The 27643-nt window shown below is 42.1% G+C and overlaps 1 protein-coding gene across 1 annotated transcript in view; it reads left to right on the top strand.

Annotated features, from left to right (window-relative positions):
- The first annotated feature begins 2768 nt into the window (after window positions 1-2768).
- The window catches only part of MYH15 (myosin heavy chain 15), a 154184-nt gene continuing 129309 nt past the window's right edge, over window positions 2769-27643 (top strand). The window contains exons 1-9 of the mRNA XM_038582731.1: window positions 2769-2856; window positions 7114-7220; window positions 12114-12257; window positions 13701-13857; window positions 14499-14526; window positions 15814-15903; window positions 17839-17962; window positions 20533-20596; window positions 20687-20782. Coding sequence (XP_038438659.1) covers window positions 2769-2856; window positions 7114-7220; window positions 12114-12257; window positions 13701-13857; window positions 14499-14526; window positions 15814-15903; window positions 17839-17962; window positions 20533-20596; window positions 20687-20782 — 898 coding nt within the window. The remainder of the gene's footprint in view (window positions 2857-7113; window positions 7221-12113; window positions 12258-13700; window positions 13858-14498; window positions 14527-15813; window positions 15904-17838; window positions 17963-20532; window positions 20597-20686; window positions 20783-27643) is intronic.

The raw sequence follows: 27643 nt of genomic DNA, 5'->3' as shown, positions 1-27643 counted from the left end.
CCCTTTTCTCCAACACCCCAGCCCCATTCTCTTTTTCTCTCCTGCTTCTTACATATATTTACCAGCAGATACAAGTTACAATAGGCCTCAGCATCTTTTGACAAAAAAAGCACCAAAATGTCAGTCTCAAATTTAATTTCCTCTCGATATGTAGATTAACTTTTCCTTCTGAAAGAGCTCTTTAATTCTGTTTCTCTATCACGAGAAGGTTAAACTACACCTTCTGTTTATTTTGCCGGTAAGGTTAATCTGTTTACTTCTTTTGGGGGTTTGGGCTCTTTCATTTTCTATTTTAAGGTGTTGATATGACTGAACTGTGCTAAGTATGTTATTCTATAAAGTTCTAAAGCCACGTGTGCAATTTGAAACTGAAGGGATCCAGAGGACAGTTGGGGCATTGGGTTAACAGATGCAGGAAGCCCAGGGGGAAGGAAGATTCCATCCTTCCTGTGCTCAGGTGGGTCATCTCTTGGCCTCACTTTCCTACCTCCAAACAGTTGCCAGGTCCTCTGTACTCTTGGCATATGCAGAGGCTTCTATCCGGTGCTGCTTTCAACACATTCTGTTCCTCGTATACCTTTAAATATGCTAAATGGTCCAGACTAGGAAAGAGATTTACACAGCTGTGTGCTCTGTCTTGATGTGATCTTTTTATCCTTGGGTGTTATAATAAGAACTACTTTTTAAAAATCTGTTATGATGAAAATGCACGCACATGCCACAAATTAAAATAGACCAGGAAGCCAGGAAGTGAAAGGTAACTGTCTCTTTCCCCCACCATATCCTGTCCCCACTCCCCAGATAGATACCTGTTCCTTAGCTATCTTTTCCAGAAGTGTACACACACACACACACACACACACACACACACACGGATCTTCTGTATCCAAAATCTGCTTCCTGAGCTCTTCTGTGTGCTGAGTGCAAACCACCAGGAAGCCACAGAGCGAAGGGGGAGGATTCAGTCCAATTTCCTCACAAATACAGACTCGCAATTTGTCTCCCTGACTACGGCTTCTCTCTGTTCCAACCCACCCTGAACATGTTGCCAGAGCCACTTTCCTAAAATACTGCTTCCCTCACGTTCTCACCCTGTCTGCAGTGTTTCCTGGAGTGTATTCCCAAATTTCCCGGCCTAGCTCTCTAAGCTTTCCTCTATCCGGTTCCCTTCTATCCAGTCCAATGTGGATTATTATCATTAAATATCCTAAATAGGAATCGTCACCTGTGGGAAACAAAGCTGACCAGCTTTGGGTTTTTTCTCCTGGGACATGTCACCATGCTCAGTCCCATTTCTGGGCTTTGGCTCTTTGCTTCCCTTGCGTACCTACCTGCTTTTTACCGCAGGAAATGTCCCCATAGATTATGATTAGTCCTCGGGTTATGCTGGGGAGGAAATTGAACATAAGTGATTTTTTGCAAGTCACATGCTCATTTTCTGGCAGAGAGAAAATGGACTCATTAGCCTGAGCCACTGGTCTTTGCTGTAAACCACACTCCTTAGACCCTAGAAACGCTATTGCCAGACACAAACACCACAAAGAAAGGAGTAGATTAAGTGCAGCGAAATGCATTACTGATTTAGGTTAGTTAATTGTCACCCACGTGCAAAATAGAAAGCGATTAGTTTCTTCTTTCTCAGTCCTCGAGAGCAGCACCAGAGCTGAACAAACTTGGCAAGCCCTTCTCTACCTTCTCATCTGTAAAATGGGGCAAATAATATTTGCCCTGCAACCCTGAGTGGAGAGGAAAAAGCCTAAAACTTTTCTTGTCCAATTAGAGAGAATGACCTCTTACTTTGGATCACGAGAGCCCAGATGCTATTTCTTCTGCTTGTCACATGTAAAGCGTGAAGATCAAAAATCAAGTGTTTGGTACAGAGAGAACACACAATGAATTTAGACCCGATGACTTGCCGAGCCACCAGCCCGTCCAAGACCCGCACTTGCCTCACCTGAGCTGATGAGCTCCTCCACCCATACCTGGTCACCGCCTTCAGCACACAGCCTGCCCTCCCCCTCACCTGTGCACCCCACCTGCTCCCAGACACTCGCCTCTGCAGGATACTCACATCTCTACTCCTGCCCTCTCTCATGCTGTTAGTCTGGATGACCTCTCCCCATTGTCACCATACTCTGGCCACAGTGCTCCCTCTCCCCGGATGCACCCAGATCCCTGCAAGCCCTTCCTCCACTCCCATCAGGGCACCCGGTGTTCACAACTGGGTGTTTCTCAGTCTGGCCAAGGTCAGGACCACGGTTTGGGGTTGCATGATGACTTTCATGAGGACCTTAGGCACTTCTGTCTTTGTGGGCTTCTTCCTTCACAAAAAATATTAAAAATCAGATTTTGCAACTGCTTTGGTATAAAGACTAATTAATATTACCCAGGATGGATTCCTTATTATGTGTCCTAAGTATTATATTCATGTTTTATTCTGATTTTAAATAAAATTATTATTACACTATTTTTGTGGGCCCCTGAAAGCATCGTGGATGCTGGTGGCTTCTGTGCCTAGTGGATTGGTTGGCCCTGATACAGTAAGATGTTCTTGAGTCCGACTTCGTCATACACATGAGACAGGCAGAGAGAGAGGAGGGGAGGGGTAGTTAAAAAGATTTAACCCTTATTGGCCCATCTTTAGGGAATCTTGGATTAGTGTGTGAGGCCACATTGCCACCGGTTCCTTCCTACACCTGTCTTTACAGAGTGAACCCTTGCTGCTCACTTTCAGGCTGATGCCTGTTTTGGTGGACCACTGAAGAAGGATGGATGTGTCAGAGCTTGGAGAGGCTGCGGCCTTCCTCAGAAGAAGCCAGGCCGAGCTGCTTCTGCTACAGGCTGTGGCCTTTGATGGTAAGACTTGTGGGGGTTGCTGGTTTCCATTTATTTTACAGCTTCTGGGTGGAAACTGGTTTATTTGATTGGTTGAGAAGAGCCGTCAATTCTGGAACCTAACCTGCTTGCTCGAGGTGCATTCGCCTCTATGAATGAGCATTAGACTGACAACTGAGGAGCTAAGTGGCCTACATGGCCTGGGTAGAGATGAGTCTGCAAGGAAGAGGAGGACGGCTGGGAGGCAGACCCAACCCAAGCCATGCTTACTTGTTCTCTCTTGGAGGAAGCACTGTGATAGCACAGACTCCATCCCCACCCCACCCCCAGGAGTGGGCCCAGATAAAGCCTTTCTTAGAAACCACTTACTGTGGGTGAACATTGTAGCATGGACCGGGGCCCGGAGCTTGGACTGTAGGTGGTGTTGGTACACTCTAAGCAAGAAGAAAGGAAAAACCTTGGAGGAAGGCAGGAGAAAGAGGAGTCGTCCCTGGCCCTCTTCAGACTTTTCTAATGTTGGAACTTTGCCCTCTGGCTGTCTTCCAGGTCAGCAGGGTCACTTAGCCAACACTCAACGAAAGATAATTAGGAGACTTGCTCACCCTGATGTCTAGTCTCGTGGCAAGGACAAAGGTTAATGAGGATTTACCCTCCAGATGAAGGCTGGGTTCTACATTAAAATCTCTAAATAAATGCTACATTTCCTGCTCCTTCTCTGTGTGGCTGGGCTGCGTGGGCATCCGAATTTCAGCTAGTTGGAGATTTAAAGTCAGATTCACAGTGTGATCTAGCATTAAGCCACCTACCTATCTTAATTCCAAAATGATTCAACAGTGCAACGTAAGGGCTGACTGTTGTTCTAGTACTCAGAATTAGTCAACATTAGACTTTAATATGACCGATTATAATTCAAGCCGGGTATGTAGGACATTCTATTTCCATCAGAGTCCAGTCCTGGATCAGTTCCCAGTTTCCAGTCATTGGATTTCATTACGATGATTGGATTTTAGAGTAGCTAATTATAATCCATCAAATCAAATACAATAACAGAACTATCCCTGAGGTCAGATCTGGGCATGCAAAAGCTTATCACAGGTAGTCAGATAATGAAGGACAAGATCATAGTGGTGCCAGCGAGAAAATAAAAATTAGGCCAAAGCATTAGAGATAATTGGATGATGCATTTAGTAGAATCAGCACTGTAAATAATTACTTCAAATATAGCAATAATTTTTAATTAATTTTTTTTGGCCAAATGGTTTTCCCCATAGAAACGCAGTGGCAGCAAAAACGGAAAGACTAAGGAAGATTCTCATTCCCCTGGGCTAGCAGACAATGGAGCCTGCTTTTTTGAACTCAGGCCAAATGGAAGCAGTGTGATTAGACTATTTGGCAGGTAATCTTGGGTTCGAATTCCCTGGCACCCATCCTCTCCAGCGGTGTAATCAGAGCAAATCACTGCACTTTACTGAGCTGTGGTTTCCTCATCTGTCAAGCAGGATGATGACACTTGCTCTGCCTGCCTTCCTCAGTGGAGGCCCTACTGCAACAATTAGTGTGAAAAATAAACACCAAACATTATTATGTGGCCTGGGAAGGAAAACTAGGATGGCTGGGTGTCAGGGAGAAAGTGCTTTAAGAGATAAACACAAAGCACCCCTCCAAAGTTAAATGTAAGTGATTTTAATGTTAGAGCACCTAAACACTCTATTTCAAATAACTACCAAGCTGAATACAGTATTTCTCCAATCTTGAGCAACAGTATAGAAAAAAGACTGGAAGGAAATGCTTCAGACAGTGGCTATCTCTGTGTTGTTACATTATGGGTAACTTTTTTTAGTTTTATTTATTTTTTTTATAATCTCTACACCCCATGTGGAACTCGAACACAACCCTGAGATCAAGAGTCACACGCTCTTCTGACTGGGCCAGCCAAGTGCACCATGGGTGATTTGTTTTTTCAATTTTCTTTATACATTTCTCTACGTTTTCATTTTTTCTCCAATACACACATGTTGCCTTTTTTGGTTGTTATTTTTGCCTTTATATTAGAAAGGGTATCTAGTCATCTAAAGATATGAAATCATGTAGGCAAACCTTGTGAGGATACAGGTGGGAAAACCAAGGGCCAAAGAGATGAATCCCTTCCTTCACACCTTGTCACTAGCAGAGCCAGGACTAAAGTCCAGGTAGCCTAACTCAAAGCCATTACTGTTTACATTTCCACTTCTGCAATTATTCATGAGTGCAAAACACTTAAAAATTTAAAAAATGAGTTCCTTTCCTTTGTCTTCAAAAACATTCCTGTTAGGAACTGGGGTCTCAGATAGGTAAGGGTTTCCAAAAATTCTCTCCTACCATTTCCAGGCAAGTTAAAGGACAAAGGATGGGGCTAATCATGAGGTGGGGGATGGACCTAATCCTTGAGAGAAAAATGGGAGGAAAAAAAACTAAGCATGTAAAATGGAAGAAATGTGCTGTAATGGAAGAGCTCTGATTTAGGAGATGGGTGATCTAATTTCTAGAGTCATTATTCTAATGACTGCCACTAATTAGCTATGTGACTACAGACAACTCTCTTAATCTCTTTCCTCAGGTTTTTTTTTCTAAAAAAAAAAAAAGGAAATCTGTGCCAGCTGATATCCATGTTTCTTTCGAGTGATAACATTTGGTTTAAAATACAGTGCATTTATTTACCTTAAACACACAAAATGTATGCAAAGAGGTGCTTTTCAAAAACAAGCCTCTTTTCATAGACATAACACAAAGCAAAATCCGTTTTTGTAAAAAGAGACCAAAATGATAAATATAGCGCAAAACCAGTATTTAAAATGCAAACGACAAGTAGGAGCAAATGCAAAATCAGTTTGACAGGAATACAAAAATCTTCCCAGGCAGTTTTAGTGGCAAATTGGTTTAGGGGACAAGGAAGGGAGCACAGCGAAGACAGGGGCAGCAAGAAAGTAGTGTGCAACAAAATCCCTTGCAGAGACAAGCATGGTGGAAGGAAGGCGAATGTTGCCCAGCTTCCTACACACCGTCAGGTCCTATAGGTCACCTCTGGGGAGAGCGTCTGGTGAGGGCCTCCTGTCCAGCACCAATGAGGCCTCCTAACTTTTGTGTTGAGGGCGGTGGTGGTGATGGGGTTGGCATTGCCCACCCCTGCTATAGGTTCCACTGCACTGGGTTCCTAGCCATTGGTTCAGACTTTCCCTCTTCCAGACAAGTGCTCTGCTCTTCCCTCCCCCTTACCTACTCGATGAGCTGAGACCTGAAACTTCCATGAGCTTCTGTTAAGACTCACTTTCCCTTAAAAGTAGGTGCTTTTGGTTTTTTGTTTTGTTTATAAATAGGGAGAGAGGGGGCAGGGAAGGGGCAGAGGGGGAGAAAGAATCTTGAGCAGGCTCCACGCTCAGTGGGAGTCCCAACAGGGGGCTCAATCTCAGGACCCTGAGATCATGACCTGAGCAGAAATCAAGTGCCTAATGCTTAACCAGCTGAGCCACCCCGGTGCTCCTGAAAGTAGATGTCTTAGTCATATTCCCTGGCATCTGTCTCAGGTGGGAGAGAAGCCCAGAAGCAGCCAAGCGAGCCTGTCTCAGGTGTTATAAGGGTGTTTCATTTCCCCCAAAGCTTCTCATTTTGTGATCACGTTGTGATCAGATGCTTTGCTTAGGGGTGGGGTGTGGAAGTGAGGGGGCAGAGAACAGAAATGTTATATGGGGGAAATAATGTGAAGCAGTTATGCTGTCTGGCAAAAATAGCCCATATCCCCTCTCCTCCAATTCTGACCACGTAATTCTCTCAGCAGGCTTTTATTCCAAAATTAAGACATTCTAAAAAACCCTGAAACACAGGCATGACCACTCACCTAATTTTCACTTAGATATAACCAGACCTTTCTGAGTGAAGTATTCTGGAAGGGAGCAGGGGAGGGGGAGGCACTAGGATGAACACCCAGGACCTGGGACGGAGTGAGAGCTAAGAGTTGGGGTCCGGAGGAGTGGCTTGTAGGGTGTTGCCCTGTAACTTCCTTGCAGCACAATGGTCTGTGATGGTCCTCGTCTGGCTTGCTCAAGTGTTTCTCCTTCCTGCAGAGTCAGTGTGTCATCTTTGGGATGAGCTTTCACGATTTTATCTAACCTTGCAATTTCCTATATTGGTGACTCCAAGTCACCAGGCCGAATTAGCAGAAAGGAGATCACATCTTTCAGTACAGGAGTGTCCAGCATCTATTTTGTACAAATCCGATGGTTATAATCTTTTTTGGCTCCGTAGGGAAGAAGAAATGCTGGATTCCTGATGGCAGAAATGCCTACGTGGAGGCCGAGGTTAAAGGGAGAAGAAATGATGGCAAAGTAATTGTTGAGACAGCAGACGGAAAGGTAAAGGAATCTTTATTTTCTCTCTGGAATAACTGTGTTCTTTACTTAAATAATTAAATATCCCTTCTCTCTGATAAAAACCTGGGTAGGAGATGCCACTGATAGATACGCTTTTGGAAAATTCATGCATCTTTGAGAAGCTCCTCCATTTCCTATCAAAGATTAAATGACCCTGGGTAAATCAGAGTAAAACAGTTGCCAGTGGTAAAGATCATTGACTCTAGAACTCAATTTTCTCTTCTTTCACCAACATTTCAAGTTTTATTGTTTTTTAAAGGTGCCCCTTGCAGTGAATAGTGACCTAAAGAACTCTGAAGCAAGTTGTGTTTGGATTAAGAAAGAGGGGTAATTCGGGGCACCTCAATGGCTCAGTTGGTTAAGTATCCGACTCTTGATTTTGGCTCAGGTCATGATCTCAGGGTGGGGGATCAAAGCCCTGGGCTCTGTGCTCAGCGGGGAGTCTACTTGAGAGTCTTTCTGGTTCCCTCTCCTCATGCCTCATGCTTGTTCGTGCTGTCTCTCTCTTTCTAAAGTAAATAAATAAATCTTAAAAAAAAAAAAAAAAGAGGGATAATTTGACTAAGAATAGCACAGTGCCAGAAAAGCCAAGAGATGGGGGATGGTCAGTAATGCCAAACCTTAGAGTAAGAGATTAGAGTCTTGGAGAGAGCCTCAGCGTTTCAGAATTAGGAGGTCACTTAAGACCTTTGAAAGAGGTTTAGGGCAGGTGTTGAGCATAAGCTAGAGTGTAAGGGGTCAGGGAGGGCATATGAAGGAGGGCTCTAGGGGCCTGCAGCCCCTTCCCCTGCCCCCTGGGTGTATAGGGCAGCAGGATAACCCTGAGCAGACGGTCCACCTCGGGACCCTCCCATGAATCACTGACCTCGGGTTGCCTGCCAGCCCCATGGTGGTGAGCTGGTCCCTATTTCTGCCCTGACTCAGATGAACAGTTCCTGGTAGATTTTCTAGACCATTCCATGCCCGGAGTCATGTCTCCAGTCTCCTGATTGTGCCTCAGCTCCACAACAAACATTACCAAGAAGGTTCCTCTTTTTCACATCCTTATCTTCGTATTTGGGCAATTTATCATCTAAAGCATTACTGTTTGAGTTGTAAAGCTCTGGAGGCCACTTATAAATGACCATTTTAATATGCCTTTTGACAGTATCTGGACATAAAAAATCCCCAGTAAGATAGATTTTATTTAAGTAATGGAATTAAGAACTTGGGCCTTATCAGCAGGAACTTACCTAGAGAGACAAGAAAAAAAAAAAAATCAGAATGTCCTAAATAAGGAAACATGGGCCCTGAAATGAGTCTTGGGACAATCTCTTATTAAAAGAGAGAAAACAGATATGAATGTCTTTTTCCCATCATTGTTTATGCCAATATTTATTTACCTCTTTTTTTAAAGATTTTATTTATTCATTCATGAGAGACACACAGAGAGAGGCAGAGACCTAGGCAGAGGGAGAAGCAGGCTCCTCACGGGGACCCTGATATGGGACTTGATCCCAGGACTCCGGGATCCCGACCTGAGCCAAAGGCAGATGCTCAACCACTGAGCCACCCAGGTGTCCCATGCCAACTTTTAAAAACAACTTTATTGAGCTATAATTTACATACCATAGAGTTCACCTCTTTAAAGTGTGCAATTTAATAGTTTTGGTGGTGGTTAAATGTGTTTGGTCGGATGGTAGCCCTTAACTGTGGGGGGATGATTGGGTGGAAGCAGGTGGTCTGGGCAGTGACAAGAATTTACCTGAAGCAGAACAAAGAGGAAGAAATTTAATGAATACACTGCTAGGGAGCAGTGGGCAGGACAGCAGAGGAGAGGCTGTCTGCAGAGGCAGGGGGTGGGGGCTGGTTTTAGAGGGAAGGTGAGGTATGGGGAATTATGGAATTCTCCCTATTTTGGTAACTGTGCCTGGTTGTAAGCAGCCCATGGGTCAGTTAGGGCGTATGGATATCTTGAGGTTGGGTCCCCCCAGGGGCCAGTCTGTATCCAACCAGGTGGTCGCTGTGGGCCCTTTCTACAGTCCATCACTCAAAACCTTTTTACCTAAAAATGGCCTTTACAGTTTTTAGTATATTAAAAGAATTACGCAACTATCACTGTAATCTAATTTTTAGGATATTTTCATTATCCCCAAAAGAAATCTTGTACCCTTAGCAATCATTCCCCTCTCTCCCCACTTTTTTTTTTTTTTTTTTTTTTTGGTGGGCAGCAAAGTTTATTGAGCAATAGTACAAAGCTCCTAGAGAGGGAGGGGACCCCAGATGGGTTGCCCTCCCTTTATCCCCTCTGATCTATGCTATTCTTCAATAGAGAAATTTGTCTCTTCTGGCATTTTGGATAAATGGGATCATACAGCACATGATCTTTTGTGTCTGGCTTCTTTCACTTAGTATAGTGTTTGGGGTTCACGTCGTAGCATGTATCAGTACTTTATTCCTTTGTATAGCTGAATAATATTCCATAGTATGGATGCACCACATTTGTTCATTCTTTCTCCAGTTGATAGACATTTGGTTTGTTTAAATGTTTTGGCTATTGGGAATAATGCTCCCATGAACGTGAGCATGTAAGTTTTTGTGTGGACGTATTAACTTCTCTTGGGTATATACCTAGTAGAATTCCTGGGTCATATGGTAACTTCTATGTCTAGCATTTTGAAGAACTGCCAAAATGTCTTCCAAAATGGCTGCATCATTTTCTATTCCTGCCAGTAGTTTGTAAGGGTTATAATTTCTCTATATCCTCACCAACGCATATTATTACCTTTTAGATTATAGTCAATCTAGTGGGTGTGAAGTGGTATTTTAATGGGATTTTTATTTGTATTTTCCTAATGACTAATGATATTGAGCATCTTAATATCATCTTGGCATTGATATTGAGCATCTTGTGTAACTTTGGAGAAATGTCTAATCAAACCCTTAGCCCATTTTTTTAATTGGCTTATTGCTTTTTTTGTTGTTGTATTATAAAAGTTCTTTATATGTTCTGGATACAAGTTTCTTATCAGATCTATGATTTGCAAAGATTTTTTTCCCCAGTGTTGTCTTTTCACTATTTTTTTTTTTTGAAGATTTTATTTAAGAGAGAGCATGTAAGAGAGTAGGCCAGGGAGCGTGAGTTGCGGGGAGGAGTAGAGGGAGAGTAGCAGACTCCCCAGGTGACCAGGAAGCCTGATACAGGGCTCCATCCCAGGACCCTGAGATCATGACTTGAACTGAAGGCAGATGCTTAACTGACTGAGCCACCTACATCCCCATCTTTTCATTTTCTTAGTGGGATCCAACCCTATTTTATCGGTCCTCCAAATGAGAGACTTTATTGTCTGAGTACATGTTCCAAAACTGTCTTTTCAACAGTACTTAAGGTGATTTATAAATATTATGGCTATAATTATTATCAAAAGAAATCGCAAGAAGAAGAGCATGAAAGCAGTAAGTTAATAATGTAGAAAGAAGAGTCTAAAGGATTTTGCTTTGTCCTATTTGTCTTTCCACCACATAATGACAGTCCCATTCCTTTAGCCCCACTCTGTGTCTCCCTAGCTCCAGGCTTCCTCCTCCTGGTGTTAGAAGTAGCTACACTTTCAATCACCGTATGAACAGTCTTTGTAACATTAACAGAGACAGGGAACCAGTAGGTGTAGAGTAATACTTATGGAAGATAGTAGGCAATGAAAGAAGATAGAAAAACAGAATCAGAGCTAAAGGGAGATATTTAAAGACGTAAGACACCTGATTAAGTTCTACAGAAAAGGAGTCCTTGACATATGGAAATTAAAGAGATTCGAAAGAAAAGTGATTACTGTTGGAGCAATGTCAAAGCAGATTATGGTTAGGAATTTGATGAAGAATCTGGAGAATGTGAGGGCACCTGGATGGCTCAGTTGTTTGTGTCTAACTTTTGATTTTGGCTCAGGTCATGATCTCAATCTTGTGAGATTGAGCCCTGCCATGGACTCAGTGCTGGGTGTGGACCTGCTTAGGATTCTCCCTCTCCCCCTATCCTCACTCCTTTTCCCCCCACCACTCAAAAAAAAAAAAAAAAAAAAAGAATATGGAGAGTGTGAGAGGTTTGAAAGAGGAATCCATCACCAACTGGGATTAAATGGACCCATCAATTGATGCTAATGTTTATTAAACGAGGAAAAGAGCTATAGGAAATGGTGTTAGGAAACTTTGAGAGCAACTCTGAACAACTATTGGGTAGCAACGCATCCATAGTAATCAAGATATCAATATTTATTGAGTACCCACCACGAGTGTCACATTGTAATAGATGCTTTAGTAACTATAAAAACACCATCAGAACTCCTTCAGGTGTTTATAATCTAGGTGAGAGATAGTCTAACATTTTAAATTATTGAATCATGTGCAAAAGATTGTGCCAAGATAATATAGGTTGTTTATATGGTAAAATATTTTTTTTTTTTAAATGAGCTAAGGGAGTGGGGCAAGGATTGAGGGAGAAGATAGGTCTTGAAGAAAGTCTGGAAGGATTCATCTGCCTCCTTGATCTTTCACTCCCAATTCCTTCCTCTAAACCTGCTAAGCATCAAGAGACATGCCAAACCACAGGCAATATGATGTGTGTGCTCTCAGAGGCAGCCAGAGTCAGTGAGGGGACACAGGACTAGAGCTCCGCGAGATAGAATATTTTCATTCAACAAAAACTTTTTAAAACTAAATCTTCAGACAAGGTGCAATCTTGGGTAGGAGAAACACCCGTCTTTTATTAGGATTGGTTAAACTTCTGGACCCATCCCTCAGGAGTTATCTTTTTTTCTAGAATTTTTGAAGATTCTTTCCAATCTATGGTAAAATGAAGAAACATAAAATAGGGAAATACATATTAGATTTTTCTCCTCTCTGCAGAGTCTGAGTGTCAAGGAGGTTGAAGTCCAGCAGATGAATCCCCCAAAGTGTGAAATGATTGAAGATCTAGCAATGCTGACTCATCTCAATGAAGCGTCGGTCCTGCATACCCTGAAGAGGCGCTATGACCACTGGATGATCTATGTGTGTATATATGCTTTACTGCTGAAATATCCTGTTGGCACTCATATTGGCAATTTCTTAACCCTCTCTTGGATAATAGGTTACTTTGAACTTAAGCAGACTTCCATGGGGATAATCCTTGAATGGCCACTGGAAAGGGACCTTCCCCTAGCATTTCCCCAGTCTTATTTTGTCAACATTCATATCCCTTTCCCTAGATTCTCGAACTAAAGGTATGAAGCTTGGAGCCTGATAGATCAGTGTCCAGATGCTAGTCTTATCATTCACTCGTTGTTAAGTTTCTTAACTACTTGAAGTCCCCTTATCCGTAAAGTGGAATAAGAATGCTTGGTTCTCCAAGATAGCTTGGAGGATTAAATCAGAGAATGTAAAGCACATAGTGCAGTACCTGTCACCCTGTTTGTGCTCAGTAGAAGGAATGACTTTTTTCATCACCATTACATTGGTGATGGTTACTTAGATTCTTTGATTTACTCAGAGCCTATTCAACAGCAGCAGCCCTGAGTAGATTGGACCAAAATGGTCGCACTTGGGCTCCATTTCCATAGAAGCCATGACATATAGCCAACTTGCTCCTTGGCCGTCTGTTATACGTGACTATATTAGTTTCCCTTGGATGCTGTAACAAAATTACCACAAACTGGTTGGCTTAACAACAGAGGTTTATTCTATCACAGTTCTAGAGGCCAGAAGTCCAAAATCAAATCAAATCAGCTGGGTCATAGTCCTTCTGGAGTCTTTAGGAGAGAATCATTTTTTAACCCTTCCAGCTTCTAGTGGCTTCTGGCATTCCTTGTGGCCCCACCACTCCAGGCTCTTGCCCCTGTCTACACATCACTTTCTCTTCTGTGTGTTCATACCTTCTCCTCTCTGTGTGTCTCATAAAGACACCAGCCATTGGATGTAAGGCCCACCCACATAGCATCTTGAGATCCTTAACTTAATTATACCTACAAAGATCCTTTTTCCGAATAAGATTGTATTCACAGATTCCAGGGATTAGGACCAGAATGTGTCCTTTGGGGGGGCCATAATTCTGTTATTATAGTGACTGAGTGACCCAAATGAGCTCTTCTCTCATGCCTTACAAATCAGGTTCCTAATCTTGCTGAAACATAAGCCACCTTCTGGCCTCAAATGCCCGATGGCTGCTCAGCCTGTTGTTGGTGTTGTCTCTGTCTTCAAAGGGTGTATGTGTCAGACATGTTCATAGTTAGCGGGTCTCCCCGGGGAGAGGTAACCCCAGGCCCTGCTGCCACTCTAACCCGGTTCTGTCTCTTCCTGTTACAGTCTCTTCTCTGTAAGGATCCAAAAGCTCTCTCCTCTTTTTAGTTCCTTTATGAGTAAATATTTCAGCAAATGTTATCTGGCAGTGAGAGAGCTGACAAACCAGGAAGTATTGCTAACCTGCTTTCTGAAATCTCCTCTGATATTTTTCCTCAGACATATTCAGGTCTCTTCTGTGTGAGCATAAACCCTTACAAGTGGCTCCCAGTGTATCAGAAAGAAGTCGTGGCTGCCTACAAAGGGAAGAGGCGATCAGAAGCTCCCCCTCACATCTTCGCTGTTGCCGATAATGCCTTTCAGGATATGCTTCACAGTAAGTGGCTGCCCTACAAAATGAAAGGTAAAAATATCTGATCTACTTTTTCTCAGTGTCACTAAAGAGGCATGTAGGCATTGTGAGCGGAGCGTGTCCTTTACAGTTACCTAATCACTTGAAGCCTCCATTTCTTTTGGATAAAACCATGGGCAAAATAGAGCCTGCCTCCTAGGGTTCTGGAGATGATTAGCTCACATGTCAAATTAAGGGAGATAATGCATTGAAAGTGCTCGGCCCAGTGGCTGGCCCAGAGGAAGCCCCCTGTAGATGGCAGCTTTTATTACATAAAGCACCTGCTAGAGTTTCTGGCCTAAGAAGTTTCTCTGTAGCTATTGTAACACCATGCTTCTTAAAAGGCTTAAAATGGCAAAAATGTCAACCATTAGTCAGTTATCATTTATATTTGGAGCAAGAAAATAGGTCTGAGATTTGTATGTTCATATGACTGACATACATAGGGGCAAGGGAAAAATCTCTTTTACTCTGTACTACTCAAATGGTATTTTTTTCTCCAGCTGGGAGCAAATCCTTTTCCTTGTGTCTGACTTCAAAACGCAACCAAGGAAATTTTGAATAAGTTTGCCAAAACATAGAAGCTCTCGCAGAAGAATGTTCTGACATTTTCCTTTCTTTTGTAGATCAAGAGAATCAGTCTGTACTTTTGACGTAAGTGTTTGCCTTGCCTCTTCTTTTTGGCTAGCAGTGAGAGGTTCAATGGAAACAGACACCTACATTTTACTGGGAATAAAACAGAAATTCACTATCCTTGAATTGTTTGCTCTTTACATACAGAATACATTCTAGGCAAGAATAAGATACTCAGGAAATTGTCATAACACTCTAGTCCGTGACTACTCCAAATATGGTACTCGCTAGGCTGCCTCCACCATCTTAGTAGATCTTTTAGAACGCATAATGCACAAGCTGATCTTAGTCATCTTCCTGATGGAGAACAATTTGTCCAAATAGTCATTTTCAAAGGTCTGTGGACTAATTGGGCAGAGAGAAAAGTTCAATGAGTATGACCATGGAACAGGTAACCTGCTATTATCTGGGCAGCTAGATTGGGGCAGACTAAGGTACATTAAATAGGAAGTAAAAGATGATGCAACTTGGAGAAGAAAAGGAAGGAAAAGACTTCAGCGATACCATATTGGATGCTAATTTTGATGGGAAGAGCACTGGTTGGCCTGGTGAAATGTCAGCGTGGTGGCTGGGTGACTAAGATTCAAGAGACCGTGAAATGCTAAAGTTCTTGGTCTTCCTATATAATGGTGTTGTCACCCTAAAGCCAATGGGCTCTCCATTGGCTTTAGTCATCTCAAGAGTAACAGTCTCAGAATCTTAGAGCTAGAAGGGGAGTTTGAGTTTAGCCCTTTGCAGAGAAGATAAAATATTTCCTGGAGTTTCATACAGATAAAGGCAGGCCTTGATCCTAGGATGCTTGTAATAAGACTAGCACCCTGTGTTCTTCCCACATCACAAAGTTAACTGGTTATCAAAGGTAAAAAAGGAACTCTAAAACCTAACTGCCTGGTGGAATGATTGGTAGGTCCTCTTCTCAGGGAAAGGGTTGGACCTAGACCTGTGCTAGCCTTAATATGTGAAAATCCCTCGAACAATTGGTAATGAGGAGACTTGTCTTTAATTAATAGAGGAGTTCTTCAGCTTCTTGTTAACAGGACCATGAAGAACAGGCTTCCGGTTTTTATAAAATCTTTAATCTTTCTGTACTCAGTTTTGATTTTTGTTCATGGTGTTTTTCCAGCCTGAGATAGTTCTTCCCCTTCTCCCAACCAATTAAATATCTACATCTCTTTAAGTTTCCTCTTAAGTTCCATTTTTCCATAAAACATTTCCTTTTTGTCTTAGTCTATATGGTTAAAATGATTTAACTCCCACTTCATTAATAATCTGAACCAGTTAACTGTATCACTGAATTTCTAATCACAGAGGAGAATCTGGTGCTGGAAAGACTGTGAACACCAAACATATTATCCAGTATTTTGCCACCATTGCAACCATGGGTGAATCTAGGGAAAAGCCGGTAAGTATTCATATATCTTGGCAAGAAAGGTGAGGGGGTCCTATCCACTAATCACGGAGGCTCTGCCTTGACCACTTTTGGGGAGAAAAGAGGAGACGAAAGCCATAAAACAATTAGAAAATTATAGAAAAGTTTTTCCCCCCATCTTTGCCTCTTGAGAGTACTATCAAGTGCTCAAACCAGTAACCCCAAAAGATGAAATGACATAATTTGTTTCGATTTGCTTTAAGGGCTATTTAGTCTGATCTTTGTTGATTAGACCCTCTGAGAATAACACTTAAGATTCAAACATCTTCCCGAAACACTAGAATCATCAATGCCTTGAATGGCTACTTTGGATATTTCTGAATCCCTTTAGCTACCATGAGATGTCAGACTCCCACAGAAATGCAAAAAAGTAGAAGTCTGCTTCCTTCATCACTAACTCCTGGGTCAAATTCCAAAAGCCCGATGGACATACTCTCAACTTTAATCACATTCCAGGTTCTACTTACCTTCCCTCTCTATTTAATTACTTTTATCTTTGGTGATTTTTAATTTAGCTTACTTTGTTTAGCTCCATTAACTGGTTGATGGGTTTCGTAATAATTTGAGAGTAACTAGACCGTGAGAATTGGTATGCAAAATATAACTAGATAATGCTGAGTGGGACTCAGAATCAATGAGTTATTGAGCTGTTAGGGCCTCTCATCTTTCTATGTCTGGCATTGTTATTTTGCTTTTTCAATTCAATCCTGGATGCTTCCTGCTGTTTCTGCAAAGTAAGAAGTATATCAAAATAGCAAACTGGTCCAATTTTCAAAGCACAAAAAGTTTCTTTCCCAACTGCCACATTCCTGAATTTGATTGATTTCTTTAGGTATCATTGAACTCTATTATTCACTAGATGTTACTTCATTTTTGTGTGCATTTTGGTTGTTTGTGTAATTGTTTGGTCTAGCCATTGGCCTTATGATAGACAATACATAACAATACATAATACATATCACTTCTATGAAAATCCTTGCTCCTATAGTCCTTTTATTTCTTTAAAGGATAGTAGACCAATAATACTTAGAAGGGATATAGTATTTGTAAGTTTATAAACTTTTTTTTTTTTTGAGAGAGAGGAAGTGTGTGCACGTGTGGAGGTGGGTGGGTAGGGGGAGAGGGAGAGAGACCATTTTAAGCAGGCTCCACACCCTGTACGGAGCCAGAAGTGAGGCTTGATCTCATGATCTGGGCTGAAATAAAGAGTGGGATGCTTAATCAACTGAGCCACCCAGCACCCCTAAGTTTATAAATTCTTGAATATTATATACCATGTAATTCCTCCCATAAAATGGATCTTTGATGCTGAGTGGAAAACAACATAGCCATGTTGCAATCAGGATGCTGAGTGCTCATTCAGACTCACTCTGTGGAGGTAACCTCCTAAGCACATATGATTCAAAATCAAAATAAATACCACCATTGACTCACAGCTTGGCATGAACCATTAGATTACTTAGGAATAGTAAGAAGGAAAAATATAATTTAATAATGCCAAGAATCTGCTGTGTTAGCTTAGGATAAATTTCCAGGTGTAAGAATTAGGTGGGAAGAGAAGGAGACTAACAATGGAGAAAATATAAGGAATGAAGTTTGTCTGGAAATAGGCTATGGGATTGATTGATTAATTGGTTGATTGTAGATATCTAGTTTCTTTTCACACTTAGGCCAATTCCGACAAAAAGAGAAGTATTGCAAATAAATGAGCTCCCATATATATTCACAGGGACATTTTATGTTAAGACAGCTTCTCATTCATATGTTTTTCTGCGTTCTCATTCTGAAGTAACATTGTATAATCAAATTTGGAAACAGCTTTGGCTCCTATTTATCAAAGCAAGAATAGGGTCTGACCTAGGGATGCAGGGCTTACCATATTACAGAATTTTACTGAAAACTTCATCTGCTGTATTTATTTTACCTGTATCTCAGGGGTCTTTAGAAGATCAAATCAAGCAAGTGAATCCTATCTTGGAAGCATTTGGAAATGCCAAAACCCTGAGAAATGATAACTCCTCTCGTTTTGTAAGTAGCATGATTGAGCAGTGTATCAGAGTCTTTAATTTTTTAAGCAAATGATAAAACTCATTCTTGAGCACATAGGTATAAAAAAATTCTAGAACATCAAAGAAGTCTAATATTATTAGATTCCTCAAAAAAGGAAGAAATCAGTTTCATTGTTAAGAAATTAAAACTACATATAAATATACATCAGAGAAACTTCTATTGTTTGGTCAATTTCCAGAAGACCAGATTTAATAGTTTCAAATTCCTTTCCACTTCCAGTAGGGAAGCTCACCCAACAAATTCTAATAATACTTTATATTTTATTGCATTTTTACAGATTTGAAAGTACTTTCTCCTTCATAATTTCCTATACTCCTTATAGCAAGCCAATTTAGTAAGCACTTCATAAATCACTTAGTACAGTTATTATTTCTATTCTTGACTATGGCTCCCCTACCTCTGCATATTTTCCACTGGGGAATTTTTTTTGGGAGAAAATATATTTTTTTTAAGATTTTATTTAATCATGGGAGACACACACAGAGAGAGAAAGAGAAAGAGAGAGGCAGAGACACAGGCAGGGGAAGAAGCAGGCTCACGCAGGGAGCCTGATGTGGGACTCGATCCCAGGTCTCCAGGATCACACCCTGGGCTGAAGGTGGTGCCAAACCCTGAGCCACCCGGGCTGCCCCGGGAGAAAACATTTTTTAAAATAGATTTTGATAACTTGCATTCCCAGGATACAGGAAGAATTTGGATTTCAAAATCGAGTTTCACAAACCCATCTAATGCCAAAAATGAGTGGCAGGGCGCCACTCTATAATTTACAAGGAAATTTGCAGAAGGCTTCCTGTTTGAATCTTTGGGCACAATTAAATAACAGTCTCATGCTGATGTGGCTGGTTTCTACCCAGGGCCTTAGCACTGCCCTGCCTGCACTCACATCTGCTTGCCAGGTCTGGCTGCATAGCAGGTGCTAATATCGGTCCATAAAACAACTGCTAGATTTAGGTTGGATAGAATGTGAAGGATTTTCTGCTGAAATATGAAAAAAAAAAAAAGAGGGGAGAAGGAAGGGAGGGAAGAGGGGGAAAAAAGGAAGACGAGAATAAAGGAAAGGAAAAAGTAGAAGAAAAGGAAGAAAGGAAAGACAGCAAGTGGAAAGATAAATAAGAAAGCAATTGAAAAACAATGCAAAAAAAGTAGGATAGAAGAAAAAAGTAGAGAAGCAAAATATACAGAGATGGATGAATGGAAGGAAGGAAGGGGAGAGGAAGGGAGGAGGAGAAAGAGTAAAGGGAGCCCAAAAAATAAATCCAGGTTAAATTATTTCAATTAATACCATGCTATATGTGTACATATAAATGCACATATATGTGTATCTGTGTGTATGGTTCCCATTCCTCTACGTTTGTCAACCTAATGGCTCAATCCCTCTGTTTGTCACCCCTCTCCTTCCCTGGCCTGGCTGCCATCCTGCTCTGCCTCCTTCCTCGCATGGGTGGCCTCCACCGGCCTGGCACCTGCCTGGCACCACATCCTCCTCCTGCAAGCTCCAGGGCCCGCTGACCGCCTCCTTAGCTGCAGCAGCCTTCTGATGTGAGCTGTCTCCTTGGGCAGCAGCCTTTCTGTCCCATTAAATCCTGTCTTATGGCTTTTCATGAGAAGAAAGGAAGGAAGCTACCCCATCTAGTATTGATGCCAAAGCGGTGTTTTAAAACATAAATCTGATCACATCATTCCTCTGTTCAAAATCTCCCGGTGTCTTCTGAGCACGCATAAAATTAAACCGTACTCCTTCCTGTGGCCCATATGGCTTATGTGGCATGGTGCCTGGTGCCTGTCTACCTCTCTGACTCCCTTTTCTGCCCCCTTTCCTTTACTCACTGAACTCCCGCACAGCTGACTCTTCTGTATGATTCAAGAATCACCAAATGTTCCCACATTAATGCCATTGCATTAGCTGTTTACACTTAGAATTTAGAAGGGTAGGGACCACACCTGTTTTTCTTTTCTTCTTTTAAAGATTTTATTTTATTTATTTGAGAGCGAGAGAACAAACAGGGTGAGGAGCAGAGACAGAGGCAGACAGAGAGGGAGAAGCAGATTCCTGTGTGGGGCTCCATCCCAGGGCCCTGGGATCATGACCTGAGCCGAAGGCAGATGCTTAACCGACTGAGCCACCCATGACCACACTCATTTTTTCTAATGTGATTTGTCCAGGGCTCGTGGTTTCCTGAATGGTAGTAGGTGCTCAATGAATGTTTGCTGAATAATGAAAGAATATGCTGAACAGATATTATTTTTCTCATTTTTAGGTAAGGATACTGAAGCCCAGAGAGATTCAGTAATACACACAAGAACACACAGCTAGAAGCTGGCAGGTCTGAGACTAGAATCCAGGACCAATGCTAGTCCTGGTGATCATCCTGCCCTCCTAGCATTCACTGGTGCCATCTCAGGCCCATGTTGCTTTTTTTTTTTTTTAACTTTTGGAGAAGTAGTCACTTTGGGAATAATGTGTATAATAGAGCCATTGCAACTGTTGGGAATGTTTCAATAGGAGGCTGTGTTTTGTGTCTACCTAGGGCAAGTTCATCAGGATGCACTTCTGTGCCAGAGGCAAGCTGTCATCTGCAGACATTGATATTTGTGAGTAGCCACTGCACTCTCTGATTACTTTCCTTCTAAGTTTTGCAAGAACACCTAAGTATGATTCTTTATCCTTCTCTCATCCCGTAGATTTGCTTGAAAAATCCCGAGTGATTTTCCAGCAGCCTGGAGAGAGGAACTACCACATATTCTATCAAATTCTGTCTGGGAAAAAAGAACTTCATGGTAAGTGTAGTATTCTGGAGCTGAGGGACATTCTAAAACAAGAGACAGATGTCAGATTCTTGGACCTACAAAAGTATTGTTTCATAAATCTCATAAGAACTTAGTTTAGGGGCACCTGAGTGGCTCAGTGGAAGGGGATTTATGAGTAATGAGTATTGGAGTAATGCAGGGAGGGTGTTTCCTATGGGAGGAGCAGTGAGTACAGTGGCAGGAAAAGGCAGGGCAAGATCAGGGAGCGGAGATCAGGCTGACTGGACGAAAGGATTTGCAGGTTTTATTCTGATGGTTTCTGAACTCAAGGATTTAGAGGGGTGTGCATGTGTTACAAGGGTGGGGTAATAGGAGGTCATGATTTGTGGTGGGCAGGATGGATGGAAGGCAGGGATCCTAGGGGGAAGTGACTATAGTCGTCCTGGAATCAGATGACAAGCCATTGACTAAGGTTGTGTCCGTGGGAATGGGAGAAAAGGGGGTGGATTCCTAGAAGAACAGACAGGTCTTAGCAATGACTGAACGGAGGAATGAGAGAGAGTGATGAGTCAAAAATACTCCCGAGTTTTACAGTTTAACCAAGATAAAGGTAGTGCCAGGAGGAGAAATAGAAAAGTAATTTATGGAGTAAGAGAATGAACTTCATGCAGTCACTCAACAAATATTTATTATGGGACTGCTGTGTGTGCACCAGGCACTGTAGTTTAAGCGCAGGATTGGAAAATAAATAAGACAGACAGGTCCCTGCCCTTGTGGGCTTACATTCTAGTATGGGAGCCAAGTAATAAACAAGGAAACAAAGAAATATATAATTTTAGAGAATGGTAGGTCTACAAAAAAAAAAAAAATAGGGTGTGGGGACAGAATGAATTTGGGCTTGGTAAGGTAGAAGGTGGCTATATTTTAGATAGAATGGTCATGCCAGATGGCTCTGAAAAGGCAATATTTTTGCAGACACCTGAACGAATGAGCAAACGAGCAGGCCGGATTTCCAGGGATAAAGTTCAAGGAAGAGGGAACAGTGAGTGCAAAGGACCTGAGGCAGGAATGCACGTGGCTTATCTTTGAAATAGCAAAGTGGCCATTGCAGGGGGTGGAGAGAAGGTGATATAGGGGGCAGGTGGGCAGGGCCAGATCAAGCAGCAGCTTGCACCCTAAGGCCGAGGACGGGAAGTCACTGCAAGGGGAGAGCGACAGGCTGATTGGATTGCCACGGTCTTGAGTATGGAGAAAGCCACTGAGGACAAGGATGCGCCCAGAGGAGTGGATGTGGGAGTAGATCAAGGAGCCGGGCGAGCAAATTAATGGGCAGCTATCCCCCCGCCTGTTATGCTAGAGTCAGTGTGTTAATCATGCACTTAGCAGTGACGGCCTTCGCCCTCAAAGTGCCCCCCCAAATGGGGCAAGCTCTGCAAACTGGACAGTTATTTTTGGCCTGGGTTCAACTGGTGATATAAAAGCAGCAGCTGTTCCCCTTCCTACTTTCCCTTCCACCTAACCTGGAACAGATTTTTTTTTTTTTTTTTTTTTTGGATCTTCCTTTGATTAGCCCTGCCAAATCTAATATTCTTTGCACAGATTTCTCTGCTGTGCAAAGCATCTGACATGTTGGGCCCAATGAGGGTATCAGCGACGATTGTAAGATTTGGGGGAGCATCTCTGTTTACTAATAGAACTGGCCGAGGGCTCTGGGCGACCCCCTGGAAAATGCAGGCTTATCTGGAATTCATTGATCCTGTTGCGTCTTTGGGGGCTGCAGAGATTGATTACTGTACAAAGACTGACATCTGGTGGTCCAAAGGGGGTATCGTCAGTCCACCTGTTCTCCACACCACGGGTCATTCTTTGGGACATTTTAAAATTTAAACTTTTGATTCATGTTTGCCCAAGGAGAGTTTCAGAGTGTCCCGAGGGTTGTTACAGGAGGGCCCACCTTGGCAATGTAAGGGTTATGTCCAAGTTTCCTGAAAGAGAAGCACTTGTCAGTACTACAGGAGAACCAGGGGTGGAGAATCTGTCGGGAGCCTGGGCACCCAAGAAAGGAGCCAAAGAAATGGGGTGATGTGTCACCCAGAGCCAGCCCTCAACTAGTCTCTGCCTCATCTGGAGCATCCCTCCTCCCCTTACCTTTCAGTTTAGGCTGACTCTTGTTCAAGGTGTGGCTCCCACCTACTCCCTCCGTCTCCTCAGATACGGCTCCTCGAAATTCTTGTTCTTAATGCCAACAGGATGGCTTGGTCCTGCCTATCCCTTCCTAGTTTTCTTCTCTTCTTTGACTATTTTTTTTCCTATGTTTTATTGTATCCATTCTTACTGTTCAACTGGTGTATAAACTCTAGGACATGGGTCAGAAAATGTCCTTGTCTCTTGGGATCTTTGACATTTTGCCTACTGCCTTGAGTACTCACTTTAGTATGTGACAGTAATGCATGGTGGTGGTTGCCAAGAGGTGCGCCCAACCTGTCTACTAGTGGCCTGAATGCCTCTGCGCAAACAGTGTCAGCATCTGGGCCTCCTACTCTGGAGCATATTAAGTTGTACTCCCCTTACCCATTAGGTTTTTCTTGATCTGATCTCCTATGTTTACTCCCTTTCTCCCCACTGGTTGTGAGGAGGAACAAGATGTGTCTGTGGTGCTGCAGATTGTGCGCTGCCTAACACTAGAGAACACTATTCAAACTATAGACTCTGTGAATGATTCTCTCTGGAGTTGGGCAGTGTACAACCTCTTCAGCTGTTCATGGCAGTGTGAGAAACAGGTAATGGTGGGTGATGTGGTATAGAGGTACTGGCTGCAGAACTTTGTGATTTTTATTTTATTTTATTATTATTAATTTTTTATTAATTTTTTTCAGAACTTTGTGATTTTAAGGGTTTTTTATTGTTGTTGTTTTGCCCGATGTCAGCTTTTCCTCTTTTCATAGTGAACTCAACTGAGTCTTGGAGAACATTCAGCTATGCGGAAAGTAAAATTTAATGTCAGGATGCCACGTGAAACAAAGCCTTGAATGATATCATACCTACTCTTAAAGGGCTCTTTGTATCTCCTACTTCAGAGTGGGATCTAGAAGTGAACCTGTGTGAAGGTTGACGCCTGCACTTTTTGCAGTTGTGAAGCAATTGACTTTCACCTTCAGCTTCCTCTCGTGCCACCGCCTCTTTATGCTATCCTCAGCCCTCCAGACAGGCGCTCTCCATTCTCCACAAGCCTACAGCCTGGTCAACAATCTTCTGCGAGGGACTTCTCTGGCCTAGACAGTCTCCCTGGCCCTAATGGTGTCTCACAAAAATGTATTCACTGTTTGTTTTTTACATTCTCTCAGGGCCATTTCTCTTGATAGAAATGAAATTAATTAAATAAAGGAAGCTCTGTTTACATGATACTCCGAGGTAACCTCAAGCCTCAACCCAATTAAAATTCATTGCTCCTTGAAAGTAAATTTTGATAAGGCCCAGTGGGGAAGATGTTTTGAGCTAAAGACCTTTCAGAGTTCCTCAAACACTCATGCATTTAGTTTGTACATTTTTAAGAGCCACCACTTCATGTTGACTACAGCTGCTCCAGTGAATGGGTAGGCCAGTGCATCAGCCATATTGCTGGTTAATGAGATAAAGGAAAAGCCCATTAGGTGTCTTTTATGACTTCTAGAAATAACGCGTCTGGAAGCAGGTAGGCATGGCGGGAGAAGTGCATGTGTAGCACTTGGGCCTGCCATGGTGCCTTACTACTGGCCCCCTCCTGTAGCCTCCTTGAGGGAAAAGACTATTATTTTTATATCCTTACCTCATTCCAACAGCATACACCTATTCTAGAGAAGAAAGATTAAATACTTTGATTTCAAAGACATGGATAATTGAACACTATATCTGAAACTAATGATGTATGTTGGGTAATTGGATTTAAATTAAAAAAAATAAATGCTGGAAAATTAAAAAAAAAACTACATGGAAATGATGTCTGTATTTGAGCTGTGAAAGGACAAGATTTCATCGCACCCCCATGTCTGGCTTGGGTAGGGCGGTGATATTTGCCAGCATAAGGAACCACAGAAGAGGCATAGCTTCAGGGCACACATGGAAAATATCATAGATTCGATAGTGTTGGGTTTAAGCTACTTATGACCATCTGCACTGAAATGTCTAGTGGGAAGCTGGAGTTCTAGGTCTGGAGCTCAGAAAATAGAGTTTTGAGAGTCATCAGTGAAGCCATGAATGAGCCTTGCAAAAGAATATATAGACCTTTCATTTCTTGACCTTGAGAGTCACGACGGTATTTGACACCACTGATTCCTCCCTTGCCCTTGAGACTCTCTCCTCTTGGCTTCTAGCACACCACCCTCCCTTGTTTCTCCTCTAAATCTCTGGGTGTTTCTTTGTGGGTCTCTTTCATCCGACCTATGCTTTTAGAGCCCCTTGGGGCTCAGTCTTTGCATCAATCTCATGGTGACCTCTAGACTGACAGTTTTAAAGATCATCTGCATCTGATGACTTCCACACTTTGGTCACAAGTCCAGACTTCTCTCCGGTATTCCAGACTCATAGCTAACTGACTCTCTTATATCTCTATGTGGTTTGGAGAAGGACCAAATTATTTGAATGACTTACAATGAAATTTACTTGCTACTCATTTTTTTTTCCTATGGAATCACTATTTTCTGATGATTTTACACAGTGTAAAATGACAGAATCATAGATTGTTGTGGTTTAGGCTATATATACAGTAAAAAACTATGGGTTTTAGATGTTTATGGGAAATTCCTATGGAAAAGAGAGACGTGTAGAAGAACCCTTAATAAGGTTAATGTACATGCCCAACGTCTTTTGAGTGTGTCCATTTCCTTTTAGCTTACACAAAAATGAAACACTTTAAAAGAAAAAATTCTAGGAATTTGTAAGATGGAATTATACAGTATAAAGTTCTTGTCTGGCTTACTTCACTCAGGATAATTATTTTGAGATTCTTCTATGTTCTAGCACGTATTCGTTGTAGCATCTCAAATCTAATGTGCCTAAGGTCTGTCCTTCATCTCCTCTGTGTCTCCCACGTGTTCCATCCACTTTCAAAATCCGCACTCTGAGGACTCTCGCACCATTGCTGTTGTTACTGCCCTGGTCAATAGCATCATCTCTCTCCTGGATTATTTAACAGTCTCCTGCCTGATATTTCTGCTTCCATCCTTGCTCCCTCTGTCTTTAGCCCAGCAGCCATGGTAAATTAAAAAAAAAAAAAAATCAGATGATGTCATTCTTCTGCTCAAAAACCTTCAATGTCTTCCTAGCTCACCGAGAGCATAAATGCCCAAATTCTCACCCTGGCCTGTGAGGAGCTATGACCTGTCCTCTTGATGCCTCTCTGCCCCTCATAACCTACCACCTCCCTCTTCCTCAATTTGCCCCTTCCTGACCCACCTTACACTCAGAATGCCAGGCAAACCGCCATCTCAGGGCCTTTGCATTTGCTCTTGTCTCTCTGGAACATTCTCCCCTATTTATTCTCTCCCTCAACTTTTGTAGGCCTTTATTGAAATATCACCTTATGGAGGCCTTCCCAGATCACTGTATTGAAAACTGTAGCTCTGTATGACCAGTACTTTTTGTTTTAAAGATTTTATTTTTAAATAAACTCTATACCCAATGTGGAGCTCAAACTCAAAACCCTAAGATCAAGGATTGCAAGCTCCACTGACTGAGCCAACCAGGTGCCCCTGTGCTGCCAATACATTTGACTCCCCTCCCCTGAGACTTTTCTCCGTGGTACTTATTACCATCTTACGTTCCATATATTTTCATATGTTTTACTTATTTTTAAAATTTCTGTCTCCTCCTGTTGGAATATAAGCTTCACAGGGACAGGATTTTTTCCCCGTGTATTTTAGGATGTATTTCTAAAACTTACAATAGTACCTGGCACATTGAGCTCAACAAATTTTTCTTTATATGAAGTGAGGCATGAGAAAGAACACAAAGATCCCTGAGAAGTATTAACATTTAAGGGACATTTTAGTCATCACTCAAGTAAGGATTTAAGCATTATATTGCTATTAAATATTAAATATATCTATTCAGCTTGATTTTCTTTGGGCTAGCCCAATTTCTTTTTACTTCTTAACTTTTGTGAAATAGCTTCATTGAAGCATTATCCACATAAATGTAAATGCTGACATATGTATATATGCATGAGACTATCCCTGCCATCAAGATAATGCATGTATCCATTCAAAAGTTTTCTCATGATCTTTTGTAACCCCCCGCCCCCGAGTCTTACTCCTCTGAGTCTTCCCCTCCCCACCGAGTCTCTTGGCAACCTCTAATATGCTTCCTGCCACTATAGATTAGATTGCACTTTCTCAAATTTTGTAAGTTGGAATCACACAGTATATACTCATTTTTTGTCTGGCTTATTTCACTCAGCAAAATTATTTTGAGATTTCTCGATGCTGTAGCATATGTTCATAGTTCTTTCCTTTGTTTGCTGAGTAATAATCTGTTATATGGACAAACAAGAGTCTGTTAATTCTAGATGGACACTTGGGTTGTTTCCAAACGAAGCCGCCGTGAACATTTGCAAAGCACAATTGTTTCTGAGCTTTGGGGTTGAGGATAGCAGCTTCACTTCACTGAGTGATGAACACAAAAATCAGAGTTAGGAGTCTCTCATGGTTTGCCCTAATTCTGGGAAACAAACAAAGGGTTGCAGAAGGGGAGGTGGGGGGGGCGGGGTAACTGGGTGATGGGCATTTAGGAGGGCACTTGATGGGATGAGCACTGGGTGTTATACTATATGTTGGCAAATTGAATTTAAATGAAAAGAATAAATTTTAAAAAGGAAACATTACAAAAATCAGATCAGCTCAGAGAAACTTCATTGGG

Source organism: Canis lupus, chromosome 33 (genome assembly GCF_011100685.1).
Source record: "Canis lupus familiaris isolate Mischka breed German Shepherd chromosome 33, alternate assembly UU_Cfam_GSD_1.0, whole genome shotgun sequence".
In the NCBI taxonomy this organism is placed as follows: domain Eukaryota; kingdom Metazoa; phylum Chordata; class Mammalia; order Carnivora; family Canidae; genus Canis; species Canis lupus.
This window is presented reverse-complemented; position numbering and strand designations above follow the sequence as displayed.